At 41.5% G+C, this 27,540-nt stretch overlaps 1 protein-coding gene across 3 annotated transcripts; it reads left to right on the top strand.

Annotated features, from left to right (window-relative positions):
* Window positions 1–26,989, top strand: kctd15b (potassium channel tetramerization domain containing 15b). Of its 3 annotated transcripts, none has more exons than XM_085248728.1 (5): window positions 1–824; window positions 3,480–3,655; window positions 10,084–10,228; window positions 14,776–15,081; window positions 23,480–26,989. In XM_085248728.1, exons 1-5 carry the CDS (start codon window positions 816–818, stop codon window positions 23,636–23,638), a joined length of 795 nt encoding a protein of 264 aa, XP_085104854.1. In that variant the 5' UTR covers window positions 1–815; the 3' UTR covers window positions 23,639–26,989. The 3 variants fall into 3 exon arrangements, with proteins under 3 accessions (XP_085104854.1, XP_085104774.1, XP_085104692.1); XM_085248648.1 differs by lacking the exon at window positions 1–824 and adding an exon at window positions 833–1,161; XM_085248566.1 differs by lacking the exon at window positions 1–824 and having other exon boundaries at window positions 3,179–3,655.
* Window positions 26,990–27,540: the final 551 nt, after the last annotated feature.

The raw sequence follows: 27,540 nt of genomic DNA on the forward strand, positions 1-27,540 counted from the left end.
TGCAGCAGCATGCATGCATGTCCATAGACGTCATTTGATTTTAATGGCCTGCAGGAAATTTGGCGTTACAATTCCAGACATTAAGGCAAGAGAGAGAGGGAGAGGAATAGAGAGCGGGAACACGGGGGGAAAATCACAGCATGAAAGATATTGGTTCAAGGATATCGCTTCATTTTCAACATATTTTTTCCTGCTGAGACTTTATCAACAAGTTATTGCGTCTTTATTATATGTTGCCTGAGTAAAGGACTATGGCAGCCCGCCCGCTTTAAACTTTAAATTTAGCTTGGAGATGGAGATGGAAATGTAATCCTACTAGCTGGACAGCCTGGGGAACTATTACATCAGACGAAATGACAATGATTAAAATCTGCTTTTTGCTGCTCTAAATCTATTGAGCGACAGACAGTTGCCTGTTAGGTTTCCTACCCCCTCGAAATCACAACTACTTTTTGCCGGAAAAAATAAGATAAGTTATTATATCTATGTAGTCATAATTTCGGGAATAGGGGGTATCACGTTTTCTTCCTTGAGAAAATTGCCTGGGTGAGAGAGTGTAGTTGAGCTAATTGTAGCCTAATCCCTGGCCCAGAGGCGCTTGGGCAGCCCGGAGCAAGATTTTTCTTTTTTAGCTCCGCTCTGTTATTTAGAGAAGGATTATTGGCTTTCTTCTTCTCATAACAAACCACAGGGGCAGTTTCATTTAGGCAAAAAGGCAGACAAGAAGCCGAAATACGAAGCAGGATTCCAATAAGAGCGCACATTTTACGCGTATCCAAATAAGAGCAGAGAAGGGGAAGGAGATCATCTCATCTATGTTCAAGGTAAGGACGCTTCCTGTGCGCTTTGGTACAAAGAAGCTTGGTGAGGACAGGTCGAGCCAGCCTTGCAATTGAGCCTTTAAAGCCACAGAGACTCTTTGCAGTCGATCCCGGCCACAACCTAGCGTCTTTTAAAAGCAGTTTTGTGTCGGATACAGAAAAAATACTTGGCTTTTCCGTGCGGCAGTATAGGTACTGGAACTGGACGGCGGTGTAGTTCGGTGACAAACTCGGGGGCATTTTGAGAAAATATTTGAAAATTTTGGGGGGTTACGCGGACAGCAGCTGGGACTGGCCGCCGGCACGGATTTCCTCCGGACTCCCTACAATGTTTGAAACGGTAGGGTGACAATTTAATATTACAGAATCCAATGTTTTTTACGCACAGTGTAGGCTTAGGAGGTACAGTTTTCGTGAAGGACAGTTGAACTGTGCTGGAGAGTCCTGCATAGGGCTACTGCTCAACCAAAGTGTATTTTCTGTCTTTTCTGCCAGACTGTACCCTATAGTTAACACGTGTGTGTTTTATCAATCGGGTAGTGAATTACACGTGTCGGGATTATGCTTTTAATTGTACAGCAGCAATAAGACGCCATGTTGAGCATTTGGTAGATTAAAGGCAGAGCAGGGGCTTGTGGTGTTCCTGCGGAGGGAGTGTTGTATCGCACCGTTTCTTTTTCAGAGATTTCTGTGTCCGTGGTTCGTGGTTGTTTTAAAGATCGGTCGTCAGGGTTTATGTTGCTGTCATTAAGTGTGAGCTCGACAGCAGTATGTCTGAGCAGGGGTCAGCGAAGGGAAGCAGCAAGAAAGCAATTCAAAGAAGGAAAGTTGAGTCTCTGTAGCTGCTGTGATTTTTGTGAAGGAATTTATGTGTTGTGTGTCTACGTGTGTCACTCACTGTTTGTGTGTATGTGATAGGGAACAAGAGAGTTGGGAACAAGCGAAATCAATGAGAATGTGATCGGGATAGTAAGAAGATTTCTATATTTATTTTCCACATTTGTTCTTCATTGTATGTCAGTGTAGGGAATTCATTGTTTAATTGGTGGATAAGTAGGAAAGAGGAAAATACCCGCGATGGGACAGACCGATGGGTGTTCGTGTGTGTCTTTGTGTATGTGCCCTAAACTTCTTAAGTCTCTCCAAGTTTTTTCTCTGTTCCTGGGTTTTGAAATGTAATCCCGTCTTCTTGTAATCGCATTAAACGAACACGATACTGCTGTGAGGAGGTCTATATAAAAAAAAGTCTCCTGTCTCATAGTGTGCCCACTGGCATTTCTCGTAGAGCCGCGGGGATGATCTGGACTTTGGCAAAAGGTCTCCCGTCTATCAGTAATGACAGTGCAACAGCCCATATGTGCAACAGAAAACTGATCAGTTCACATAATTTAGTGAAAGCTGGGATTTTATTATATCAGTCTGTTTAAACACACACACGTGTACTATGAAGCTCCTATTATTATTTTAGGTTTCCTAGAATGGAAGGTCTGTATTTCAACCAGAGCCTGTAGGCACGGACTAGTGGTGATAAAGTGGAGAAACGGTGACCTTTATTCTGTGATTATTAAAGAAAATTGACTAAGATCAGTATATCTTTGTTTACTTTTCCTTTAAAAAAATAAACTCAGCCTCTGTGATGTACAATATGCTTCGTAACAGATAATAGTAACACTGAAATGTGGCCACACTGATGTTTTGTGGTTCACCTGCCGCTGTTGGCAAACAAATTACGCACCAGTAGGTTGGATATAAACGCCTCCTCCGCTCCTCCTGAAGCAGTGCGGAATCAAATGACGGCGCATCGAATTGAAAATATTTTGTCAATCATTTCATCAGGTAATCTAATTCAGCTCTACACTGACCTCGGAGTGCTCCGGCGTGCTCCCAGTAAGCCCCAGTCCCAAATATATGCACCCACAGTCTGTATACAGTAGGCTCTAGTGCCATGTACTTTACTTTATTTTAGTGGTTAATCAACGACACTGAGCTACAGCAAGTAGATACACAATAGTTTGGCCTGCAAGTAACATGATACTTCTCCTGCTTTCGACTGAAATCGGATGCGTTTTTGTGCAATACACGAGGCCCGTGTGCCTCAAACTATCTGCGGACACATGACAATCTTAATCTTTTTGTGTACTGAATGGATGCGTGTGCGTGTCAGAAGAAAAGTTGAAAGCTCCCTCCCCGTCGAGCTTTCCTTACTCTTAGATTGGTGGTTGGTGTGTCTGGGCGCATCACGTCTAACACATAAGGCGACCTTTAATTAGAATATTGCAGCAGCAGTTTATTTTATTCCCCTGGAGGCTGACACCTAGCATTCCTCTCTCTCCCCCCTCACCCTGTCTCCGTCTCCCCCTCTCTTTTTCTATCTGTCTATCTCCTTCTGTCTCTCTCTCTTTCTCTCTCTCTCTCACCCCGATTCTAATAAGCATCCTCCTATCCTCGCCTGCGGTGCTGCATGAAAAGATGCAAACATACTTAATTAGAGCGGTGGCAATAATTTCCAGGCTAAATATGCGACCAGACAGACATGGAAGTGATCTGATACCATTCAGAAAGGATACTATCTACTTCCCTGTTTAGGAGCACTCTGCTGATTTTTTTTATTTCTTCTTTACCTTTATTCCCATGGCTTTTCTCTATACTTGCTTTCAGGAGGGAAGAAGCATGTCAAGGCTGTCTCTGACCCGGTCCCCGGTCTCTCCTCTGGCCGCTCAGGGGATCCCTCTGCCGGCTCAGCTGACCAAGGCGAACGCCCCGGTGCACATCGATGTCGGGGGACACATGTACACTAGCAGCCTGGCAACCCTCACCAAGTACCCAGATTCAAGGTAAGATCAGTCCCTGCCTCTAGCATCGCTGCTGATCTTAATGTATTAATTCATAGCTTATCTATTTTTTATTTATTTTTTAAAATCAACTTTAAGAAATATGAGCAAACTAAAGAGTAGTTTATTCTGTCTCTTGCTGCTTTTGTTTAAAATGTGACACGGTTATGCATTTATTCCAGTTTAACTAAATAATTGAAAATGTTTCCTAAATAAATATTCAGTTAGATTTCAGTCACTTTTTATCTTAGTAGCTTTATGTTGCATTTTTCACAGTGAATCGTTTAAAAAATAGATTTGACTGGCGGTTTTGTTAATGAAGTCTAACAGAATCTGAGATGTTAGCAAGTCATTTAGCTGACTGGCATTGGGACATCACCAGTGAAACTTTGGGGACAATTTCCCCACATATCTTTTCAAATCATGTGGGGGCATTTCTCTTCTCTTCATTCTTTCAACTTTGTACCTTAAAAATGATACATGTGATTGCTTTTTTGTTTGTTTGTTTTAAAGGTGATTATTCCAATCTTCCAATAAATACCTCCAGGGCTTTTATTTTTTATCTCCTTTCACATGGTAGCTGCTATTGAAAATTCAGCTGCTGTGCAGAACCTTACACATGTTTTACTGCTGATGTGAGTAGTAGTGTTTGTGTGAATTCACATTTTCACACTACGCCCCCTTTTCACAGTCCTTATTTATTTATTTTATTCTATTTTTCCCACAGATCAGGGTGCTGTTAGGAATACTGGAAAAAAAATTAATGACGTAAACGTCCAGAACCCCCTTAATCAAAGTTGATGTAAAACAGCTTCAAATGTGATTAAAATCATGGCATGTTCCAAGTTGTAGGGTTTTTTTTGCAACCGCCATTTATCATGTGTTGCAACATGACCTTATCAAAACATTTTAATAAAAAGTTGCATGACTTATCCTTTTATTTTGTGAGCTATTGTTTTCATTATCTGATTGCTATAGTCACACATGAAGCATTTCCACTTCTAAGAAAAAAAGCATGATGATTCAGGCTGTGTAAGAGCTGATGGTAATCCACCATCCCACACTTTTATACACATTTTTAGCTCCATCCACAAACAAGGTGCCACTACTAAAGGAAGAAAATTCAAATAATGATAAAACGACTCCGTTTTATGCTGATTTGAATGACCCCTCCCATATTTTCCTCTAATGCAGTTTGTCATTTATTGCATTATGCTCCCTGCATTTCGGCATCAGCTGAATCCCATGTGGGCCAAGGTAAACATACACCAGGTTGTTAGAAAACCTGCCAAATTGGCTACAGGAAATAATCCACATAATCCCCTGGTAATAAAGTCTTGATATTCATAGAGTCTGCTGACAGGAAATCCCTGACAACTCTCTTTCTATTCCAGTGCAACATGTCATGAGAAAGATAAAGCTTAAACCAGAAAAGGGTTTATCGTTGTTTGTGTTATTAAGACAATTTTTTTTGTCCACTATTTCAGTGTCATAGTCAGTTTATCCAGTGGACAGATGGTTTTTACATTTCTGTGTCATTTGTATTCGCAATTGTGCATTGCTATTGTGTTCCTGTATTTATTATGCTCTGATGCAGCTTTACGCTTTACAAAGAAGTTATTCACTCTGAGATGCACAGGGTCTTTACTCCAAATGCAGCACAGAGTCATGTCAGAGCATCCAAGCAGTGTTTTTACAGTAAAGACCGGATATCAGTGTGAGTGTTGATTTGGTTTAAGTGCTCTTTCCTCTTTCTTTCTCCTTCTCTTTTCACACATGCTCCTTTGCTCCTTCTCTCTCTCCCTCCCTCTGTCTTGTGCTGTTTCTTTCTCACTCTGGATCACACACAAACACGCGTGCACACACGCACATATTCACATGCATACACTCACTGTTTCTCTCTTTCTCCCAGCCTCCTCAGCGTACAGTTGGCCTCAGGGCTCCACTTTCCACTGGAGCCAGTGGAAGGAGGGGCCCTTTTGTGTGAATTAGTATAATGGCTGACAGCAGAAAGCAAAACAATTACACTGGCATAACCGCATATGCTGTGTTCAGCTACATCCGGTCAAGAAAAGGCGCACGGGCAAAACTGAAAACGTGACGACTGAAAGAGCAGGGCTAAAGAGTTTGAAGTTGCTGATTACTTTTAATAGATTGGGTTCTAAATAATGCAGGGTGCCAAGAGAAAGTTAGTCTAGTAACTAATGTGTGGATATTCATCTTCTTCTGTGTGGGCCATATTAAGGGACAAGGGTCATGAAACATTGATGTGCACTCTGTGTAGCTCTCAAAGAGGACAGTCTCAGCAGTCACTTGAACAGAAGCTGAGGAAATTAGGGGAAATGTTCCACAGACAAGGAAACTATTTTGAAAGGACCACTGGACATTTTTCTCTATGAAGACGAGACTTCTATGTCCAGAGATGATAGATCTGTACTGGCTTTATGCTTTTTCAGTGGTCCTCTGTTTCTGGAAATGTACTTTTCTATAAGCTGAGCTCAAAATATGTAACAGAATTTTGGAGTTGTGTTATTTTATTGCTATTTTGTTTCATTATCACAAGCTTCTTTTTTAGTACCAACACCACACCATGAGATAAAGCTGAAGCTTTCAAATAAATCTTTTACTCTGTTCACTTAATGTTAAATATTAACAGGAAGTAATTGTTGCTCCGGAGTAGAAATAGCCGTATTATACAACCATAAAGTAACAGATAAGAAAACAGAGCTGCAGGCAAATATTGGCAGTACCAAAGTGGAGATGTTTGCATTAATACATTCATGTTTATAGTATTTTTTATTTTTTAAAAATCACATAATCTTGCAATTAACCCCAATTTGGACAGATACTGAGCAACTGAGATATACACAGTGAAAGTTATTACCAGAGAACCAGCGAATTCTGTTGCTGCTGATTGCATTAACACGTCAAGATTTTCAAAGGCATTATAGTTAGGCTGGAACTTGAGTTAAATGTTCTCATTTATTTTCCATAAGTCACGATCTTCGGAAAAAGCGAAAGTGTGTTTCCTTATTTTGAAACCTGTATCACCCTTCCTTTGGGTTAGCTTGTTTGGAGAACCATGAGTTTATCTAGTATTTCACAGTTGCTTCAAGCATGACTTTGCGAATCAGAGCCAGGGACTGTAGCGATTTGGTTTTGAACTTTCTTATTTGACTTTCCCTACTCGGAAGCCATTGTGGGCAGCCTTTGATGTCAGGTTGGACAGCCTCACCGAGATCCCTGGGTGTGTTTGTTTCACTTTCCAAGAAGCACTGGGTGCTTTGTCTTCGTTAGGGGTCCACAAGTGATACAGTTTCCACACATTGTCTGTTCAAGCAGAATCAGTGTTACCTGGGTCCTATTCCCAACCTCGCGAGGATGCGTCTTTGGCAGCTCTCAGCCTCTGGCTGGCTTTAACTGGTGAAGCAAACATCCTGCCAGATATTGCCCACCTACTGCCCCACTGCCTGCCCTCGCTTGGCACCACAAGGGTAGGAGATCTGAGCCATCCGTGATAACCTCCAACACCCACCACCTCCCTCGTTCTCAGTGACTAGCACGCATTATCCAAGTTTTTTAGTTCCGTCAAACCTTTTTCTCTCCCACTTTATCTCTCTGCATTTCTCCTGCATTCTGTTTGTTTCTTTCTGTGCTTCTTTTTCTTTTCTCTGTACTTCTGTTTTTTTTGTACTTTCGCCTATCGTTGCCTGTCTCTTTGTTTTTTGGCCCTTCTGTTTGTGTATCTTGTCTCTTAATTTCTCTATACAACCCCCACTCCCTATGGACACACCCTTTTCTCTCTACCTACCTGTTAAAAACAGCCCACTCTCCAATTCAGAGATTTAACAGAAAAGGGAAAAATGAGGAGACCAACAGAGAAGACAGCGAGACAGAGAGAGAGAGAAAGAGAGAGCGAGAGAGAAGGGAGTTGGAGAGAGGGAAAGAAAAAGAAAAACAGGCAGCATTTTAATTGCTTTTTAAAAAAGTGGAGATGAAAAACAGAGTTAGCCTGGAGGGGTATGGTGAAATTCTAGCTGGAAGAATTGCAAGACCATATGAGAAAGGAACACCTCGGGCAAAACAGGGAGATGAGTATTGGTTTTTTATAAAGCATTTTGCATCGATTTCCAGAGAGAAAGCAAGTAAGGGAGAAGGATAGAGACAGAGAGAGAGACAGAAAGAAGGAAAGTCGGAGAGAGTGAAAAAGAGAAAGGATGGCAGGAGGGGAGAGAGGGGGGAGAACCATCTTTGCTTTCCTTCTTCACACAGTCAAGTCAAAGAAAAGAGACAGAGCAAATTTAATTTGATAGCTTCTGTGTGTTGAGCCAACACATCAGGGTCAGAAGATACCTGATGCAGCCAATAACTACAAGCTCATACACTTTTACAAAGCAGCCGATTGTAATTGTAAATTCAAGCGAAATGAGTCTGTGAGTAAAGCCTTGGTGTCTGTTCATTGACATTCCCACTACAGCTCCCTTCCTCTGTCATGTAATAGAGTTTGACAATGCCAGTGTTCAGGCAGTGCTTTGTGTGTGTGTGTGTGTGTGTGTGTGTGTGTGTGTGTGTGTGTGTGTGTGTCTGTGTGTGTGTGCGTGTGCGTGCGTGCGTGCGTGCGTGCGTGCGTGTGCGTGCGTGTGCTGGTCGGCATATTTGCAAATAGGTTTTATGATTTTCTTTTGTCGCACAACTTTGTCAGCCAACCTAGAAGCTGTTGTTGTGATTAAAGTGCTGATTACTTCAAAATGATGATAATAACAGCAACATAGCTCCGTGCCAAGAGCTGTTTCTCTGCAAGACGATGTACTGTAAATGTGCACGGAAAACGTTAAGAAGGTTACGTGCAACAGATTTCTCGTGTAAATCAGCGGTACAGCTTATTTACACTGCGTAGGCATTCCAGGTTTCTCTGCTGAGGGTGAGTTTTGTTTAAAAATGAGTCACCAAATTAAATTATTGCACTTCAGACTTCGGAAACTTTAGCGAAATGGGACACTTGCACATTCTCAATATTAGGGAGATGCTAAAAAACTGTTTTTTAATTATTAAAAAGGGGATATTTAGTACTTGGAAATGAACAAACAGATAAAGTGAAGGTGCCTGGATGAGATCATTAGACCAGCGAGAGAGGAACCTGCAGGTAAGCGGCAGGAAAAGCACACAAATATTAGGGGAAATGAATATCTGTCCAAGGGTATCTCGAGGCGCGGCACCAGCATGGTGTGATGAAAGTTTAAAGATAACAGCAATTTCCACTCTTTGCTTTGATGAGCCCCTGTAGCTGGCTTCAGCCCAGCCCTTCATCTTGCAGTAAACTGAAAGGGTTAAACATGGGATACTAGGAGGCAACAAGTGTTTTATTATTATAGCAAAGTCTTGTCAATACTTAGTGAAAGCTTAAAAGTATATATGTATTTACTGTCTTTAGTTTATCATTATTCACATCATTTGGGCACTGATATTTACATTATCTTAGAAGTTATTGTGTCCTTGCTTCAACATGTTGACTAATATAGTTATTTTAATTCATTTTAACCCATTTAATAGAGGGAGAAAATGAAAACTCAGCACACTTTGTTGGGTTCTGGTCATGTTTCTCATCTTAAAATGGATTTCTGAAAACAAATTCAAATATTTAATAGTCAATATGTTGAGTTCATTCTCAGTGGGGTGGTTCATATTCACAAATATAAGTGTATGTTTTAGATCAGAATTATCAGCTGGTGCTTTGTCTTTTTATTCTTCTACAAGAAAAACTTGCACAGATTGCAAAGGAAGAAACACTAATATCCTATGATTCCAGCTGCAAGACAATAATCTTCTCGCCATTAAAGCGAACTGCAATTACATACATTAAGAAAATTACGTTCTGCAATTTTCCCTCATACTAAGACAATACAGCACAAGAAGAGTGTTATTACAAGCTGTAACACTGTATTAAATTAAAGCAGTATGGCCTACAGTAGGATTGAGTCTGTCCGAATTCCCCTTGAATTAATAACGAAATCAAACTGTAAAAGTAAAATATCTTTTTCCACATATTCTCACATTAATATGTGGCCCGTCACCATTTCCTACCTCTGTTTCATTTCCAGCCTTCTGACAGATGGAATAATAGAGCTGTAATGCTACATTCATGCCATTAATTTCTGTAAGTACAAGCAGCAAGCGTGTGTGTTGTTGTAATCTCTCTACAGAAGGGACACTTCAAACAAGTCTGGAATGGAGGAACGGTGCCTTAAGCCCCTTGTTTCAACCTGGGATGCTAATACATTTCAAGCTTAGTGCTAATAAAATTGAAAAATAAATGGAGGGTAATTGTTTCATGCATTTGAAGGGAACTGGCTCATTCCATTATGTGGTTGTGTTTGTGTGTGCGGCTGTCTGCGTGCATGTGTTTGTGTGTGTGTGTGTCTTTCAATTTCCAGAATCAGTCGTCTGTTCAATGGCACCGAGCCCATCGTGTTGGACAGCTTGAAGCAGCACTACTTCATAGATCGGGATGGCGAGATATTCCGCTACATTCTCAGTTTCCTCAGGACCAGCAAATTGCTCCTTCCAGATGACTTCAAGGTATGTGTCTGCACCACAGTATACTGTATTGTGTGTACCTGTCTGCACCATCAACTCACTGTTTGAACAACATAACATAAAAGGCATTTGCCCAGACATCAGCTCACACTCTGTGTGCTTCTTTATTTTTCGAAAGATTGCACGTTTAAGTGTGAATACTTCTGTATTTATTACAGTTTCTCTGTTCTCTGATTGATAGCATGTTTTCAAAATAAACCTGATACCACAACAGTGCAACTAGTTGTGCTTGATACGCACAGCCTTACCCCCCTTAAGTGTATCATATGAATTATGTGTAGTAGAAACATAAACAGTAGTTAAGAAACTTTGAAGAGGAAAAAATGGATGCAGCCTGATTATTAAATGGTGGAAAGGTAAACTGCTAACTGGTTAACTGGAGCATGGTCTGGTGGTGTGCATGCCAAAGCCTTGAGCTGTTGTTTTTCACCCAGTGTAATTTCTATAGAAGTGATCCCAGGTGAAATAACCCCTTATGAACTTCCACTCAGCTCCATGCAGACAGTAACTCTCATCCAGAGTCTAGAATTGGAAGGGAAAGGTCCAGTTTAATACCTGGTGCCCCATATATGCGTACTTCTTTGCACTTGCTCTTTGCTCTTTGTGAGACAATGAACCTGCATGCATGTGTGTCCTGTTTTAGTGGCATGTCAGTATCTATTGCAGACAATGTAGGTGCTTTGTCATATTCCTGTATTAAACAATTTAAAGCACATGTTCGGGGCACAAAAGCAAATTGTGAAAAGTTTTACATTTAAATGTATTATCTGTACGAGCTTTTTTGCATTCGCTGTATTTTTGTGTTGTGAAGGTTTCAGTTTGACAGAGTAAACTGTGTGTGTGTGTGTGTTAGCTGTAAAAGTTGTGTAAGAAGCTGATGTGATAGAGTGTTAGCAAACTTTAAACATTAGCATTTTACTGAAGTTGTGTTTCTGGACACCTGCCAATGTAAGTCCAATAAATCCAAAATATCTGTGTCTTTAGTTGTTAAATTCTTGCCTATGTTCATTAGTTGACTTTGTCTACATGCTATTTGCTTCTGGCCAGGTAACATTTAGTTGGTGTAACAGAGCTTTTTTTTTGCCTCCTGCTGCTTGAAATGAGGGTGATGAGAGTGAGGGATGAGAGTAAACCAAAATAGTAAAGCTACAGGCTGTGAAAACAAAACGATGATCTAAAAGATGCTAAAATGTTTAGCTGACCCTAAAAAAGCCTGAAGCGTTAGAGGGATGATCACTACCTATGACCCCGCTCACATTGCACGCATGCCATTTAATCTACTGTAATATAAAAGATAACGATTAAATTTATTTTTGGCACTAGTACAGATTTAGTCTCACCTAACAAGTATTCATACAATCATATGCGACGTTGTCAGAATGATTATCTTCCTACAGCTTCTTCCTTCTCGAGGTTTTCATTCCATGATACAGTTTCCTAGGTGTATTCTACACTTCGCTTCACGTCAACCCCACCTTAGTTTTCATGACCTTTTCACTGCACTGGCACTTGTTCATCATTCTGTATGAGGTAACAAGGCAAAGCCAAGCCACTGAGAGCCAGGGGCAAACTCTTTGGGCCCCACGGATAGTCTGAACAAGAGCCAAACCACAGACAACAGAACATGACATGAAAGCCCTGCATATTTTGGCAAATGACGGCCTGACTCAGTACCGATTAGATTTTCCCTTCTTATTCATACACCCCTCCTCCCCTCTGTTAAATCTTGACAGTCCAATCAGGCACCACAGTGGAAGAGAATGCATTGGACTTCATTGTTTCAACTCATTACGATCCCCTCGCATAAGCCTGTGTTGATCTGCATACCTTTCAATTTGCGTGAAGCCGGGGAAAAAAAATGCAAATAGTGCGAGGCGGAATTGAGCATGTCCTTATCTGAACACAATCAGGCTTGCCGTCGCCCCAGGGCTGGGTCTGTTCTGCTGCTGGCAGCCACGGCGCTGTGTGTTTTGCTAAATCAATGTGAAAGTCTGAGCAGAATAGGAAAAGAAATTTTTCAGCCTGCATCACTGGAACAAAATATTCACTATTAATATCCTCCCTCATCACATTATTCAAACTACAATTAATCACGAGAGAGTAAGCAATGCTCAGTCATATTGAGGGCATGGTTATAAACCGGTAAGAGTTACTGTTTTCTGTTATTATTCAGATTTTGCATTACTCCTTAAATTGATTTTTTTTTTCATCTCAGATGCTGGAAATGACAGAAAGGTGCTTTTATTGTGATTTTATTTTATTTTTGAGTGACATTGTTATTCAACAACCTTGAACTTCTGCTTTTTTGGGGGGTCATTTTTGACCAAAACCTACATTACGTCTTCACTAGTCCTCTAAACTCCCTTATAGTGACATTTTCCATCATTTTCTTCTTCTCTTTCTCTGTCTCTCCCTCCCTCCCTCTGTCCTTCCCTGAAATGTTGCCTTGCCAGTGGGCGATCAGGTCGGATCATTATTTTGAAGCTCAAACGGGCTGTCTGGACACAGGATTGGGGGATGAATTGTCTCGTAGAGCTGGCAGCAGTAGCAGCAGCTTCAGCAGCCAGGACGGAGCTGTTGGCCCTGTCTCCCTCTCATCCTCACCTCAGCGCTTAGGATTACTCTGTTGTTTTCTGCTCTACTCAGGATGACTAAAGTGCCTCGCAGACAGACCCCTGTTAAAAACATATCCATCCATGGCTTCAGACCTGTGAAGGATGAGGAGTAGCACTTTGATACAGAGAGCTGCCTGAAGGGGAGCGTCTCAGTATGAGTTTTGTCAGCTGCAGCAAGAAGGCCAGGAGAAAAAAGACAGGGAGTAAGGGAGAGAAAAAGGGAAAAAAGGACCTCCACCCCCTCTTTTCGCATTCTGAAATCTTAAACATTAGACCGTCAGCTTAAGATGTGTTGCGTCAACGCCGTGTCCAGATGGAGTTGTATTTGGGTGTCGTTCACATGCCTCGGATGAAGGCACAGTTTAGATGAAGGGGTAAAACAGTGAGGGAGGCTTTTCAAGGCTAAAGAGTCTGACAGAAGCAGCAGGGTTAATGAATATGCTGTTTGCTGCCATGCTCTGTTTCTGTGCCCAGCAGTGGTCTTGAGAAGGAAAAGGGGAAAAACTCTTTCTAGATTAGGGCTCGCTGCCAGCGCCGACACCCAGACACCCAGACACCCAGAGCCACCAATGATGCAGACTATATGAAACATATGTTGTTTTTGCAGCACAAACACACATTGTCTCACTTGGGTGTTTGGACTTTGTTCTACGAAAAAACCCAGCAACCTCTTTCTCGAAAAACGTCACCAAATGGACAATCACTTCTTTGCTTCAGTTTACTATGTCCATTCATTGAATTAAGCTGTCATTGTTTGCCACTGTGAAACATTAATCAGAACACAGATTTATTAATTACTAATTATTTAGCAAAAAGGTTTTGCAGCATTTAGGTGGAACCTAATTAAATCTTGTTCTAATAGGAGCTTAACATCGGGCCACAAGCCTTATTAACATAAAACTCCCTCCATGTGAGGAATACATTAAAAACCTCCTTGGCTGATGATTGTCCTCATGTTCACTTGCACATATCTTTTCCTCACCTCCCGTCTGCCTCCAATAGCGAACCTCCGCCTTCCCGTATTTTCTGTGGTAGTGGTGAATGATGGTGCCATCTGGTCTTGTGGGAAATTAGAGGCAAGAGCGCAGGGGCAAATGGCCCCCAGCAAACCCTGCCCAGGAGGGAGAGGCAGGCAATCTGCTGCAGACTGTCTGTGCACAGGAATGCACCATCCCACTTCACCAGAGCCCAACTGACGGCCTTTCTGGAGTCAGCTCACTAAAACATGCTAAAGGCTAACACCACTCTGCCAAGAGCTACTGTGGAGGAGAGCTGCAGCATGGCTATCCTTTGTTTATTGAGAGTGTTGTCCTGCTGGTCCGAGTCCATCACTGATCTTGGTTTATTGTTCTTCAATCTGGTCGACGTATTACATGAAACCAAATGCATTTTAAAAAAAATTTTAGCTTCATGGGGACAAACAAAGGTCACATTTTTGTATTATATTAAGATTAATTTGTCATTCGTGCAAGTTTATAAATTTAAAATCCTACACTGTTATTTTGCCATTTGTAAAAAAAAATAATAATAATTTATCTATCTGTCAATGTGCAATTAGTTATTAGATCTTCTGTGAGTTACCTTTGCTACACAGGTAACACACACTTCACTACAGTGGAAGAGTCAGAGTTCATATACAGCAAGAACCCACTCTTGGAGTAATTAGAGGTTAAGTGTCTTGGTCAAGGACATCATTAGCTGCTGTGAGGAAGCCATAAGGAGTCCCGCAGATATACTTTTCTCTGTCATATTAATGTTGCACAATACTGTATATGTGTAGGGTTTCTCTGTGACCTTGGTGATGAGTTGCAATCCAGAGAAAGTCATAGTGTGTTAGTCACACATATTGCCAAGAGGAGTATAATACACATGCAAAGTCACTGCTCTCATCTGTACGTTTGTCTGCCTGTACAGGACTTCCACCTGCTGTACGAAGAGGCGCGTTATTACCAGCTGACACCCATGATCAAGGAGCTCGAGCGCTGGAAGCAGGAGCGCGAGCAACGACGGATGGCACAGCCCTGTGACTGCCTTGTGGTTCGTGTCACACCTGACCTGGGCGAGAGGATCGCCCTGAGCGGAGAGAAGGTCCTCATTGAGGAGATCTTTCCTGAGACTGGAGACGTTATGTGTAACTCGGTCAATGCTGGCTGGAACCAGGACCCAACACACGTCATCCGCTTTCCCCTCAATGGCTACTGCAGGCTCAACTCCGTCCAGGTAAGACGCTGAAATGCCTGTCCTTTGTTCATCTCCTTCTCTGCCCATGATTTATTTATCACATTCTAGACTTGTGTGTAAAACACATTACAGTGTTTACAGTTTTACTTGAGTTAGATTGTCCTGTGTGTACACCTCTGAGTGTAGTGCCAATATAACAAATATGTGCTGATATCTAACAATGACTTTCATGCGTAGTTATTTTTTCTGTTACATTTATTCACTAATAAGCGTGATATCATGGTACTTGCAGAGAATCAAGAGCAAAATGGCTTTGTGTAACAGAAAGTTCTGATGTGTGTCTAATATGTGACTGCAGCATAGTCACAGTCTTTCTAAAACTGGAGGCGGCATCATGATCAAGGCTGCATTCTGTAGCTACCAAATCAGCTAAGTTAGGTAACTGACAGCTGTCTTCAGCTGTGAGGAATTTGCTTGCTCATATAGAGCTGATTCAGCTCTTCCAACACCTCCTCACCTCAGCTGAAAAGGAATAAACTGTAATCTTATAGATGCAACCTTTAAAACTTTCATTTTTAACGTGAATATGCAAAGATCCAACTTACTGGCTCGCTGCTAACAACAAAACTTACAACGTGATCATGAAACTAACAGTGGTAGTTAATATGAACATTGTGCAACATGGGGGGGGAAAGCCACAAAGTAACTTTAGTGGCGCACTTGCAGAAGAGTCGGAAAGTGTCAAAATGCCTATGTGCATTATGTTTCATTATCTTTACCCAAACAGCTTAGTTTAGCTTACTTTCAACATGAAGATAAAATATTGAATATTTGTTTTATTTCTAACTGTCGCATAGTGAAACTGTACACAATGTTTTATGATACTGTGCTTGTATACCCCTCCATTCTCTTTTCTTACCAATTCTTTATTTAATGTTAGCCACAGGATGCAGACTCCAAAGAGGAACTTATGTATTTATCTACTCATTTATCCAGCAAAGTATTCTGCTTGGCAAGCAAACCATTTTTCACACCAACTTTCAACATTTTCATAAACATTTGAACACCTGGCTGGGATTTGCTCAACCTGGGCTTTTGTGACCACTCTGCAGATCCACTTAGCTGTTTTGCTGAATGGCACACGATGGCATCTGCTGAGGGAGAGGTGGCTTTCTGTTGGTCACCTTCTGTGTGAGTCCTGTGCCAGTCTGCAGAGTTTATTTTCAGGTTGCTTTCCCAGATAAATGCTGTTATATACACTGATTTTCTTCAGTAACAGTAAGCTGGAATTACACCTCAAAACTTTGCTGTAAGGCACTTAGCATGATTTGTGGCCCACTATATTGCATTTTGCCACAGTAGAGATAATAGCTTGTTGTCAATAACTGGCATAATAGCCACTCTGGAGCAACAGCTGGAGTGTGCAGGTGTACAAAAACCTTTGGAGTTTTTCATTTTGTCAAACGATGGTCTTCAGTTGGCTGTTGGGGATGAGAATGATGCAAAACCTCAGCACGGTATTACCATAAAGCAATTTACCGCCAATATCATATCAAATACATTTGCTTTATGATCTGTTTTTGAATAAGTTTGGCACCGGTTTGAAAAATGGTGTGAGATGAACATCCGTTTTTGGTCAAGCAGAGTTGACCATGTTGTGGAGTCAAGTAGTAAGAGATTAAAAGCAACTTCAGAAAAAAATAGTTTTACAGTAGTGTTACCCTGTGAGAGAAAGAGAGGACGGGGGGAAACATAACAGTCTCACACCACAGGCTCGATATAACACACTTGAGTGCCCACAGCCATGAACAAACCTACACATAGAGGAGCCTTCACCCCTTCAGCACCCAGAGAGAGCCTCTCCCAGGCAGGCTAGTGCACTCTGACACCTCCACCTCCTTCCTGCCAGCGTGAGAGACCACCTCCAGGGAGGAGAGCAGAGCGAGTGGGACAAAGCACGTGTGGACTGCGGCCATGTTTTCCTGCGAAAAAATGAAGAAGAGAAATGGAAAGGGGGGAAAATGATATGCATAATTTACGCTTTACTCCTTTTTAAGACACAGCTCCTTTTTTAAAAAGACTCCAATATAACACCGCTCAAGGCAATTGAAATACACGTATTGCATTTTTTAATACCATACTTACAATTTCTCAAACAGCCTAAACCGGTTTATACTTCTTTTATAGATTTTTAAATGACTTACAATATAATTAATTGGCCGCATCAACTAACACAACATTTTCCCACTCTGTTTACCAGTGAGACTGGTTATGGGATGTGAGCACATCTGACTAACACAATCTGAACGGCATCTTTATTGTTTAGGCTTTTATTAGGCTGTTCTTCTGAAGGCGAGGTGAGCCGAAACCCTTTTCTCATACAAACTCGTACAAGGCGGATCTGCGAGATTTATAGGCAGCGACCCCTTCTTGTCTCATATTCTGGCCTCTCCTTGGTGTCTCCTCGTGAGCCCTCTAAGATACAGCTCTACGGATTCGTTAAAAAAAATAATGAAAAGCACAAACACACACACACGTACATATGCACACACAGTGAAGGGGCCCGGCTCATTGAGTCGATGTAGATGAGGACACAAGGAGCAGATGGAGGTGTTTTTTTGTTGTAAGGGGAGATTTTTCCAAACAACTTACTCATTCTGTTCTCTTTCATTGTTGCGTGAAGGAATGAAAAGGTTAGGAAAATAATCCTTGTCTTACCTGCCAGACAATGAGCCTCTGATCTGATTTCAAGCCTGGACCCTAACCCAGGGGAACACACACACAACCACACCCTGCCCACAGAGGAAGTTCAGGGAGAGCATGGGGAGGCTGCGGCAGCACCGTCTGAAACTTATTTACTGTGTGATTGGATCAGTTTCAGAAGAGGTCTTGACAGGAAAGAGATGGATATATGATGACATTTAAATGTGTGCTGTTTTCACTTTATTATGTCAGAGGTGTAGAGATTTTATTGAAGCTGAGGTACTGTTGCTTTCGTGCTCCAGGCTGGACACTGCTAGACCTTGTTATAGTTGGTCACAAAATGATAACACACATTTCTCCATACCTTACTGTACACTAAGTATATCGACCTGTTTTCTAAACATTTAATATTCCATTTTAATAAGATAAAACATGAGGATAATTCATGAACATTGAAAAGATTTCCATGACTCGGTTTTCATGCTTTTAAAATTGGTGATATATCATTATACTGTATCATCTATTTATAGTTTGAAATGTGGCAGCAGTAATTCTTTGCATGTTGAGATATATATGTATTCTGTTGCCTTGCAAATTTAGCCACTTCTTTAATCTGTTGTCTTGTGTATTTAAATGCGAGAGAGGGAGAATAAACAAATCCACCTTGGCAAGTAACTCTCCATGAAGTCATGAATGGAATTTCGGGAGTAATGCAAACCACCTGCGCTGTGATGTAGATCCAGCGGGGGGAAACAAAAAGCAGCAAAGGCACTGAATGCAGGGAAAACATTTAGCCAAAGAGCCACAGAGGTGTACACACACGCGTCCCAGCGCTAGAGCTGGGCCTGCTGTTCCATACATCACCATGATGAAGCACTCAGATCAGACCAGAACCAATCCGTCCTACATCAATGTGACAGCGGAGGCAGTCGTAGAGAAGGGTCCCCTGTCCCCCTGCTGCCCAGGCGGAGAACGCAACACGTCGCAACACTCTCTTACATGTCGCGCTGCCACTCCATCAATCCAGCGCTGGGTGAAAAGAGAAAGCACAGCTCATCAGAGCAGACACGGCCACACAAACACCTCCGCTGCGCTCCTCAGTGGCCCGAGTGGCAGAGTAAGACATTAACACTACTATGGCTTTGGGTCCCTTGGCTTTCTGTGTGGCTCTGTGGGTAAAGCACAATGTCAAGATTAACAGTAAGCAAGCCAGTGTGTAGAGAGGATTAAAGCTGGGAAATTCTGGCTGCTGACAGCTTCAGCAGTTGATGCCAGAAAAATCTTTAAAAAATTGTTCTAATTCGTTTGTTGGACACGGGCTGATTAGGTAGTGGAACGTAAATCAGAATAATGACAGAGAAGGACAATTCAACTGAAGACAATTAGGTAATTAACAAGTCGTAGTTTAATCAAAAGAAATGAATCAAATATATGGCACTTTTTTTCTGTGTTACATTTTATTGATCAAGTGTCACAAAATCTTTATCTCTGTAGAAATGGCTCATACAATAAGTGTACTGTAAATGTGAACATCAGTGATGGAAATTTTACGAAGTCAAATGCTCCAATGAGAATATGTTTCACTACAAATGAAACTTATTTATTCCAAGTCTAATTTTAAGGAAAAGATGTATTAACAACAAAATGAGCTTATAAAATATAAAAAAAAGAGATTTATAGAATATTACACTATTGCTTATGGGCTAAGCAATAATTTAATAGTTATTATTAATAGCTGATCAAGATAATTGTAACAGTTATATCCACTCCAGGATTGTTTTAATCTATAGATTGGATGATGGTTTGCATTTTCTGTAAGTGGTGCGGGAGTATAAAGTGGTATAAAATGTAAAGAGTTTTAAAGATTGTGCTTTTAGGACATGAGTAAATTCGCAAAGTTTTCTTTGATGATGGCTCTTGGTGTCTTAAATACGAGAACAAGTAACTAAAATTGAAATAGAAAAGGTCAGCGGATGAGTCAGGTGGAGCCCTTGTGTATTTAAGTCTCCTCAGTTTAGTAGTTGAACTACTTGCAGTCCCTTTGAGGACGGACCTAACCCAAAACACCTCTGTGCTCAGTATGTATTTACTGTGCCAGGGTTAAGTGTTGCATTCCCACAAGGGTCACCTGAGCTAAAAATCCTCGGTGAATCATGATGCTTAAAGACACTTTAGAGTGCCTATTTGTAATGGAGCTCAGTCAGCTGCAAGTAGACTGTTCTGTCAACGTGTTTTTGCTGTCTGTGACTCTTTAAAAAGCTGGCAGATGGCTTAGAGAATTAGAAAGAGTTGGAGCTTCACGGATGTTTTATGCCAGATGCTTGTGATAAGCAGAGGATACGACGCAGAGACTGCAGTTAGTGCTCCTTGTCACATATTGAAGACTGCATAGTTAAACAAAAGCAACCCCCTGAGTGTGGCGCCCACCTCATGCTACAGTGTGTGTGTGTCATAATGTGTCAATCATCTCTGTGTCTTGCGCCATGAGGAGCAAGTGTCTTACAACTCCTCCTGAGAAGTCTTGCAAGTGTGTCTGTGCACTCTGGTGGCCATCAATATTGTATTGTGCTCCGGTTTCCAGGCCTGAGACTCATCCACTTTGATACATGCCTCGCCATCTTGGCTAAGATGCTGGGAGGTTAGAGGAGTGAGGCTGATGTATACCCTACTGATCCCCGTGGTGACTCCAGGTTGAGTGGCAGCTCAGATGGATGGTTAAATGCTGAATGGTGTGCGTGTGTTTGAGGGGAGATCCCTGTGCGGCCAAGTCGACCGTGCAACCGCGAGACTGACTTCAAATGCAGGATCACTGGGGATGAAGAGGCTGAAGAGACACTTGTATTCAGCTTCAATCACAAAGACAGGAGAAGACAAAAGGAAGTGCTTGATTTCATAGAACAACTAGCAAAGTTTGGTGCTGCAATATCCTCTTCACTGTTATTTTGATTTCCTGCTTTGATTATTGTGGTGTCGTGCTGAAAAGAAGCCTGTCTTTAGGTTGAAAGTGGTGGACATGAAAAACGGAAAAAACAAAAAAACAAAACAAAGACTGCTAATTAGCTGTAATCCAATTTCGTGGAAATCACTGTGTTAGAGATGAGGCATCGACCAATGAGGGTGCCCACATGCAACTCGCCGTTAGAATATTTTGTTATGGTTTCGCTCAAGTGAGGCAGTAAAGGAAGCAAAGAAATCTGCATAAGTACAACATAAGCTGGGATCTGAAAGCCTGCGGTCAGAAGTATGTTCTGCAGAACTGAGAAACCAGACATGTTTTAGCTTTTTAAGAGGGTGCATTACTTTTCCTTGTCAACGGGGACTGATTTCGGGACATTGTCCTGTGGACATTAAAACCTTTTGCTTGGATACGTCTTAATTATTCACTATATTGTTTATTCCCCCATGGCACTAACTCACTGTGTCAAACTGAATGCGAAGGGTTTTTTTTTTATGGCATCTTATAGTCATTACAGTATCCTTGAGTCAGTTACAACTATCTATAATAATATCCTTAAGTCTTTTGTGTTGCCATGCATTAATAATAAAAGTGTTTTCAGAATATCTTTATTGATCAGGCCATTCTCCTCTGTGACCAAATTCATTGCTGAACATGATGGAGTCCCACATGCGTTAAGAGATGATGGGGAAAAATGCAATGTGATGCAATGATCAAAGAAGGCTATGTAATATCATTTCCATAATCGTTAGGCTCCTCCGTCGTCTGTCATGGATTTGGGAGTGTTTGATGCTTGGGCAGGTCTCTTAATTAGCCGTCCTCACCATCAGCTGTCTGCTGCCCCTTCTGTCTCACAAATTACATAGTTTGTTGTTGTCATTTTGCTAGAGGACAAAAAGGGGGAGGGGGTTAACTTTTGCAAGTGGTCCTTTCTGCTTACAAGTAGCATGTCGGTGCACATTTAAGTTTTAATTTGAAAGCAGATGGGTGCTGGGGTTTTTCAGGTCTGTTCAACAAGTTTGTATGCATTTGTTATATTTTGGATTTGTACATTTTAATTCTTGCACGTTGTGTGAGTTTATCTGCTCTTCTTCACTGTATCCCCAACTGAGGAGGCTGCGGCCCTTTGACTTGCAGGCCTAAACATTCAACCGTAGCACGCCAATGGGGCCTAAGCTGTAATTAGAGAGGTCATCCTTCGCCACGAGTGCACGTGTCAATGTGTGTCTGTGCGCGTGTGTGTGTGTGTGTGTGTGTGTGTGTGTGTGTGTGTATGAGCATCTGAAGAAATCATTCTGTTTTTCGTGAACTTCTCTGGCTCTCTATCTGGCAGAAAGAGTTAGCCCTTGGCGAGACCTTTCATTTCCATGCGCTGCACACTTCTTTAAAAGGAAGGGGGGATAAGTAAATACACGGCACTCCTCTCACTGGGATTTAGATCTATACCCCCTCCAAAAAAACAACATCCCACATGGATTACCCCAGATGAGTGATGCTGAAGTTCACGCGTTTGAGTCTGAGCGCATCTCTTGTTTGGACTACTGTGTGTATCACTGTCCAGACTAGAGGGGTAACATGAACCCCATCTCCTCTTCTCTCCCTGCAGCTCCAACACGTTGTCCACACTCAGATGACCCATAACTCCTCATCGTCATTCCCCACACGTCGCTCTCTCTTTCGCTCACGGACCTCACTTCTCCTCTCACCCAAGCCTCATTACTCAAATTAGGAGCTCCAGTAATCACCACGCTGAGCTACACTCAGCCTCTTAACACACCTCACTCACTCTCAGCTCTCCTCATCCCTTTGAGCTCATGCCCTCAGTTCGGTAGCCAATCTAGCACAAGCAGCATGAATATTGCAGAGTTGGTGTGATGTCGGAGTGCCCTCTGGATTTATCTCATCACTGTGTGCGATTGGAGGTGGGGGAGGGTTAATGACACATGGTGCACGTTGTGACTGATGAACATCGGAGGTTGATGTCCGTTGACTGGATGTGTAGATATCAAAAACTTCATTAGTAAAAATGCTCATTCATTAGTAAAAATGGATAGCAAACTTTATTTTTACAGTAGAAAGACTTGGCCGTGGCCAGACTCTGGAACAACAAAATTTTTACGCAAAAACAAACAAAAAAAGATTTATCACACAAAAAGTTAAAGTTAAAACAATGAAAAAGTCCAATTCTTGGGAAAATACACAAAGTTGTTTAACTGTTGAGGATGATGTTATACGTCTTATATATAAATACTAAACTATAATCAGCACAAAGACTAAAAACAAGGTTAGCCAAGGAAATTAACCTACCAGCACCTCTAAAGATGCTGTAATCTGTTACTCTGCACTAAAACTGAAGTATAAACACAACAAATTTTTCTGATTGGTTACAGGCCAAAGCAGTTATGAGATCATTAACTTTCTAGTGTGTCTGGTGGTGGCTTTGGCAACTGTTCCTCACCAAGACATAAAGCAGAGCACAGTAAAACAGGGAATTGTTTTGTTTTTACTCTTTGGATTTTGTGCAGATTAAACAAACAAAATCGAAAGTGTTAGTGAGTTTTTGATGTGACAGGAGGACAAACTTGTTATTGGACAGAGCTGCACTATTAATCTTCCCATCTTGGCAAGAATAAGCATATTTCACAAAACGTCAAACTATTCCTTAGAGCTGTATAAAACCTGAAACCTGCATCCTATCTGCAAACTGTTTCATTTAGACTTGTCCTTACTGACATGGTACCTTTGTTGTAAATGCCTTCTTCTCTGTCCTCTCTGCAGGTTCTGGAGCGTCTTTTCCAGAAAGGTTTCAGCGTGGCAGCATCATGCGGAGGCGGCGTGGACTCGTCCCAGTTTAGCGAGTATGTGTTGTGTCGTGAGGACCGGCGAAGTCTCTCCATTAACACACCCATCAGGATAAAACAAGAACCCCTGGACTAGAGCGTTCTGGGCGAGGGACTGCCAACACCCCCACCTCCCCCTAATACTTCTTCCATCTTCTCACACCACCCCACCCCTGCCTACTCCAACTCCCTTCCTGCCCTAATAGGACCACAACCACCCCCAACATACCTAAGTATTAGCAGAGGCTTGTTAACCTCACCAGTTCTCTGCAAAAACTCTAAGGGGAATGTAGTACCAAACAAAGGAAAAAAAAAAAGCATCAGCAACAAAAGTTTTTAATTATGTTAAACAACGCCCAAAGAATCTGGGACTGTGATGAAAACAACAATGACGAACGGACACCACAGCAGCTGACAGCTCAACATTTTAGCACAGTGACTGGTTGTTTTTTTTCCCTTACCTTGTCATAAAAAGGTGTCCCGAGACTCTTGGAGGGACACAGTTTTCCCCCCTCCCATGCCTTGAACTCCAATCCACTTCATCATCAGCATACCACATACACCCCAACCCTCTATCTTTTGTTTCGTCCGTGTCTGTGTGTGAGGCCTCAGTCTTCTCTGACTGGTGACAAGTCTGGTCTATTGTGGGACAAGGAAGATTTGGCAGACAGGATGTTTTTAAGGATGACAACAAGAGGACATGATTTAATGTTGTGAACTCCCACCCCCTCTCCCACAACCCCCAAGATCCCATGACCCTCACCCTACAGGCCTGGCTTCGACTGTCAGGACCTTGCCAAACACGACATCGTTTGCCAACTGATTGTTTATTACAATTTTTCATTGTTGTTTCTAAAGTATGTTCTTCTTGCTCCTTTTGCTGTTCTTATCATGACATAGTGTAAACAATTATTATTAATAGGATTATTTCTAATGTCTCTTTTTTTCTTTCTCCAATATGAAGGATGTATGAAAATTGTATTCATTAGGCTCTGAGAGCTTGTGAGGGAGCTTTTCTTGGCAGTAGCTGCAGAAACTCAGATGTCTGCAGGCTATGTGGCTAAAGCAATCTGACTGGCAATGCATTCAGAGCCAGAAAAAGTCCCATTGTTCGAACCAGAATGGAAGAAAACCTGGATGTTTTGACATTGTTTTTAGTCAAATGTGTAGCGCACATGAAAAAAAAAAGAAGTGCTCCAGAATTTCTGCTTATTAGCTCTAAAACATATCTCGGGTCTCTGATTGGATTCTCTCACACGAGCACAAAGGATTTGTTCACACTTAGTTAAAGAACATTTGTAAATTTGAAATTCAGGTCAAATTTGCACACGCTCCAAGTGTATTGCAGTTTTGTTGAGTTAGAATGTTAAAGACTTGAGGACCAACGGAGAAAGCTGACGTTTACCAGTATATCTCATAATCAGCACGAGATGTACTTTAAATGCTAAATGTTTCTTTGCACTTCAACATTTCCAACAGAGCTGCTCTGACCTGCTCCCTCAACACACTTGCTGGAGTCCAGTGAACGGCACCAAGTCAAGCTGATTCTCTTCTCGTGTTTTAGGAGACTGTGACATTAAAATATTTAAAAAGAGAAAGAAAAAAAACTCCAACTGAACAAACACTCTGGTACCAAAGTAGACGAGGTGCCTGTTTTGTTGATTGTACAAATATAAAGATGTTCTTTGTTGCAGTTTATAGCGAAATAAGACTAAATGCATTATTCAGAGCTGTATGAAGGGTACCAATATTTGATCCTCCAGGTTGCCAGTCTTGACAGTTTTCTTGAGAGTAGCTCACAGAACCTCCAGAGCAAGTTTGAAAGACAAGGTCTCTGTTTCAGGATTGTCACTTCTAAGTGAAGATTATTTCATTGGTTCTTCACATGTATGTATGGCAGAACCCAAACTGAACTATACTCACAGCATCAGCATATTATTCACAAAGAGGCATGTGGGCGGCATTTACTCTCTCCTGCTCTCGTTCTTTTGGTCTTATTCTCAACATTTCTGGATCAAAGACAGAAACAAGAAAGGCCAAGTTTTCATGCTTTATATTTGTGTGTAACTTACAGATGCTGTTTCTTCCATTCCAAAAGACTGAGGAGAAAAAAGAAGCCCATTCTGATCTTTGTGGGTGCTGGCAGTTTTTTGAGTTAAACTGGGGTTGTTTTTAGCAGTCCATTAAAAATGGGCGGTGGTTGTTCAGACTATGTTGTTTGTAATAGAATATTTAGTTTTTCTGGATGCTGCTGATTAAAAGAGGCCAATTAGTGGGTGAAGATGGACTGAGTTTAAGTGTTGCTTCAAGTCAAATGCAGTCCTCCCTGCGGGTCTTTTTTAAAAAAATATACAATCAAGTCCTTTGTTCTGACCTGCCAGTGGCCTGCGCCTTTGTATCTAGTCGCCTCAAAGGGAATGGTCAACCAGCCCTTTCATGTGCCAAGGCATGTTGGGCGCTTCACAGTCATCTTCACCCCCCTCTGCTTCCCTGAAGGCTCCAAGCTCAGTGGTGCCAGTAGAAACACGGGTTGTACCCCCTGCTGCTGTGTCATCCCTCATGCCCCATTTTCAAAATGCCCTCCTACGCCATAGCTCATTGGACCACACCACAGCAAACCAAACAAACTGATGAGTCAAAATACGAACATACTCCGAGCAGACTGTACTGTGCAGCCAGTCCACTTTACTGTGGTGTAGATGCGAAGATCTTTGATTCATGTGATATGAGGTGTGGAACTCCATCTGGGTAGCTTCTTGAGGAAGAGTGGTAAAAATCAGTGATCAGTGTTCTAAAACTACACGTACAAGAACAACTTTTTCAGGAAGGAGGAAAAGAAAGCAGTTTTAGTTTGCCTCCCTGAAGTGGCACGGTTAATTATATTATAATGGACTCTAAACAACTTCCGAGAGCTGAGGGGTTACGCATTTGAAATAAAAAAATAAATAAAGATTTGTATTTGTGAGAAAAAAAGAGTAGATATGGGTTTCTGCAATAAAACCTCAGTATAGAAATAGCAGGTTATCTACAGAGACAGGAACGTGTAATTGGACTGGAAAGTTCATAGACATGTTCACATGCCACCCATTAAGTAAAAATACTGGTCAGTGTTCAGCCTGTCCACACGACATTTGCTCCACTTCTGAGGCGGGTCAGTTGTACAGTTATTGTAAATTGAATTATCAGGACGCTGGGTTTTATGGGAGCCTCGTGTTTTTAAGAGACATCTCAGTCCTCTTCAGAAAAGAATGAAAAGAATTCAAAGCGTAACATTGTGTAAATATGGATTAAAACATTTCAAAGGGTATAATAAGGTGCAAATGTATATTATTTAAAGTGTTTAAAAACCATTAGACTGTGGTATTAAAGGGCATGTGTTCATTTACAGTGTCTCCATTTGACTTTTCTTGCATATTTGCGATAATAAAAGGATGTACTGTATATCTGACATGTGTCACATTGCTCTCATGTTTTTGAACAACCCCCATAGGATGAGAAATTTCAACTGTCTGTCCTCTCTCACTGAACTGATGCAATCTCACCAGCCTTTCTCTACCCAGGCATGTGTGTGCTCCCCGTTCATCATTTTTGCAAAGGGGGAAGGTCGTCTTCAGGGCTGAATGGGCCGAGATCCTGAAAAAACCAATATGCTCCTAAACCCCAATATTTTGCACTGAGTTAAATGGTTTGGTCTTTTCGAAAATGCTTCTGCTTAATTAGCAGCAGAAACCTAGAGGGACTTTTCATAGTTGAGCAGCAGCGCTTGACTCAGTTTGTACTTAGCATGTGCAATGTTAGAAATGGAAATGAAGCAGGCTGAATTAGTAGTAGACTTTGGTAAAAAAAAAAACCAAAAAAAACAGCATAGCTCATTCTCCCTTGAAAATCTAAGAGGTGAACACATTGCTTAGTTGTTTTATTATTTGCATTTAGAGACATTTTAGAGTAAAAAACTCCTACCTACAAAATATGTTTATGCATACGCTGCCAGAATGATAC

This window comes from Mchenga conophoros, linkage group LG1 (genome assembly GCF_057382185.1).
Source record: "Mchenga conophoros isolate Kocher_MC1m ecotype Shallow Benthic linkage group LG1, M_conophoros_male_GT1.1, whole genome shotgun sequence".
In the NCBI taxonomy this organism is placed as follows: Eukaryota; Metazoa; Chordata; class Actinopteri; order Cichliformes; family Cichlidae; genus Mchenga; species Mchenga conophoros.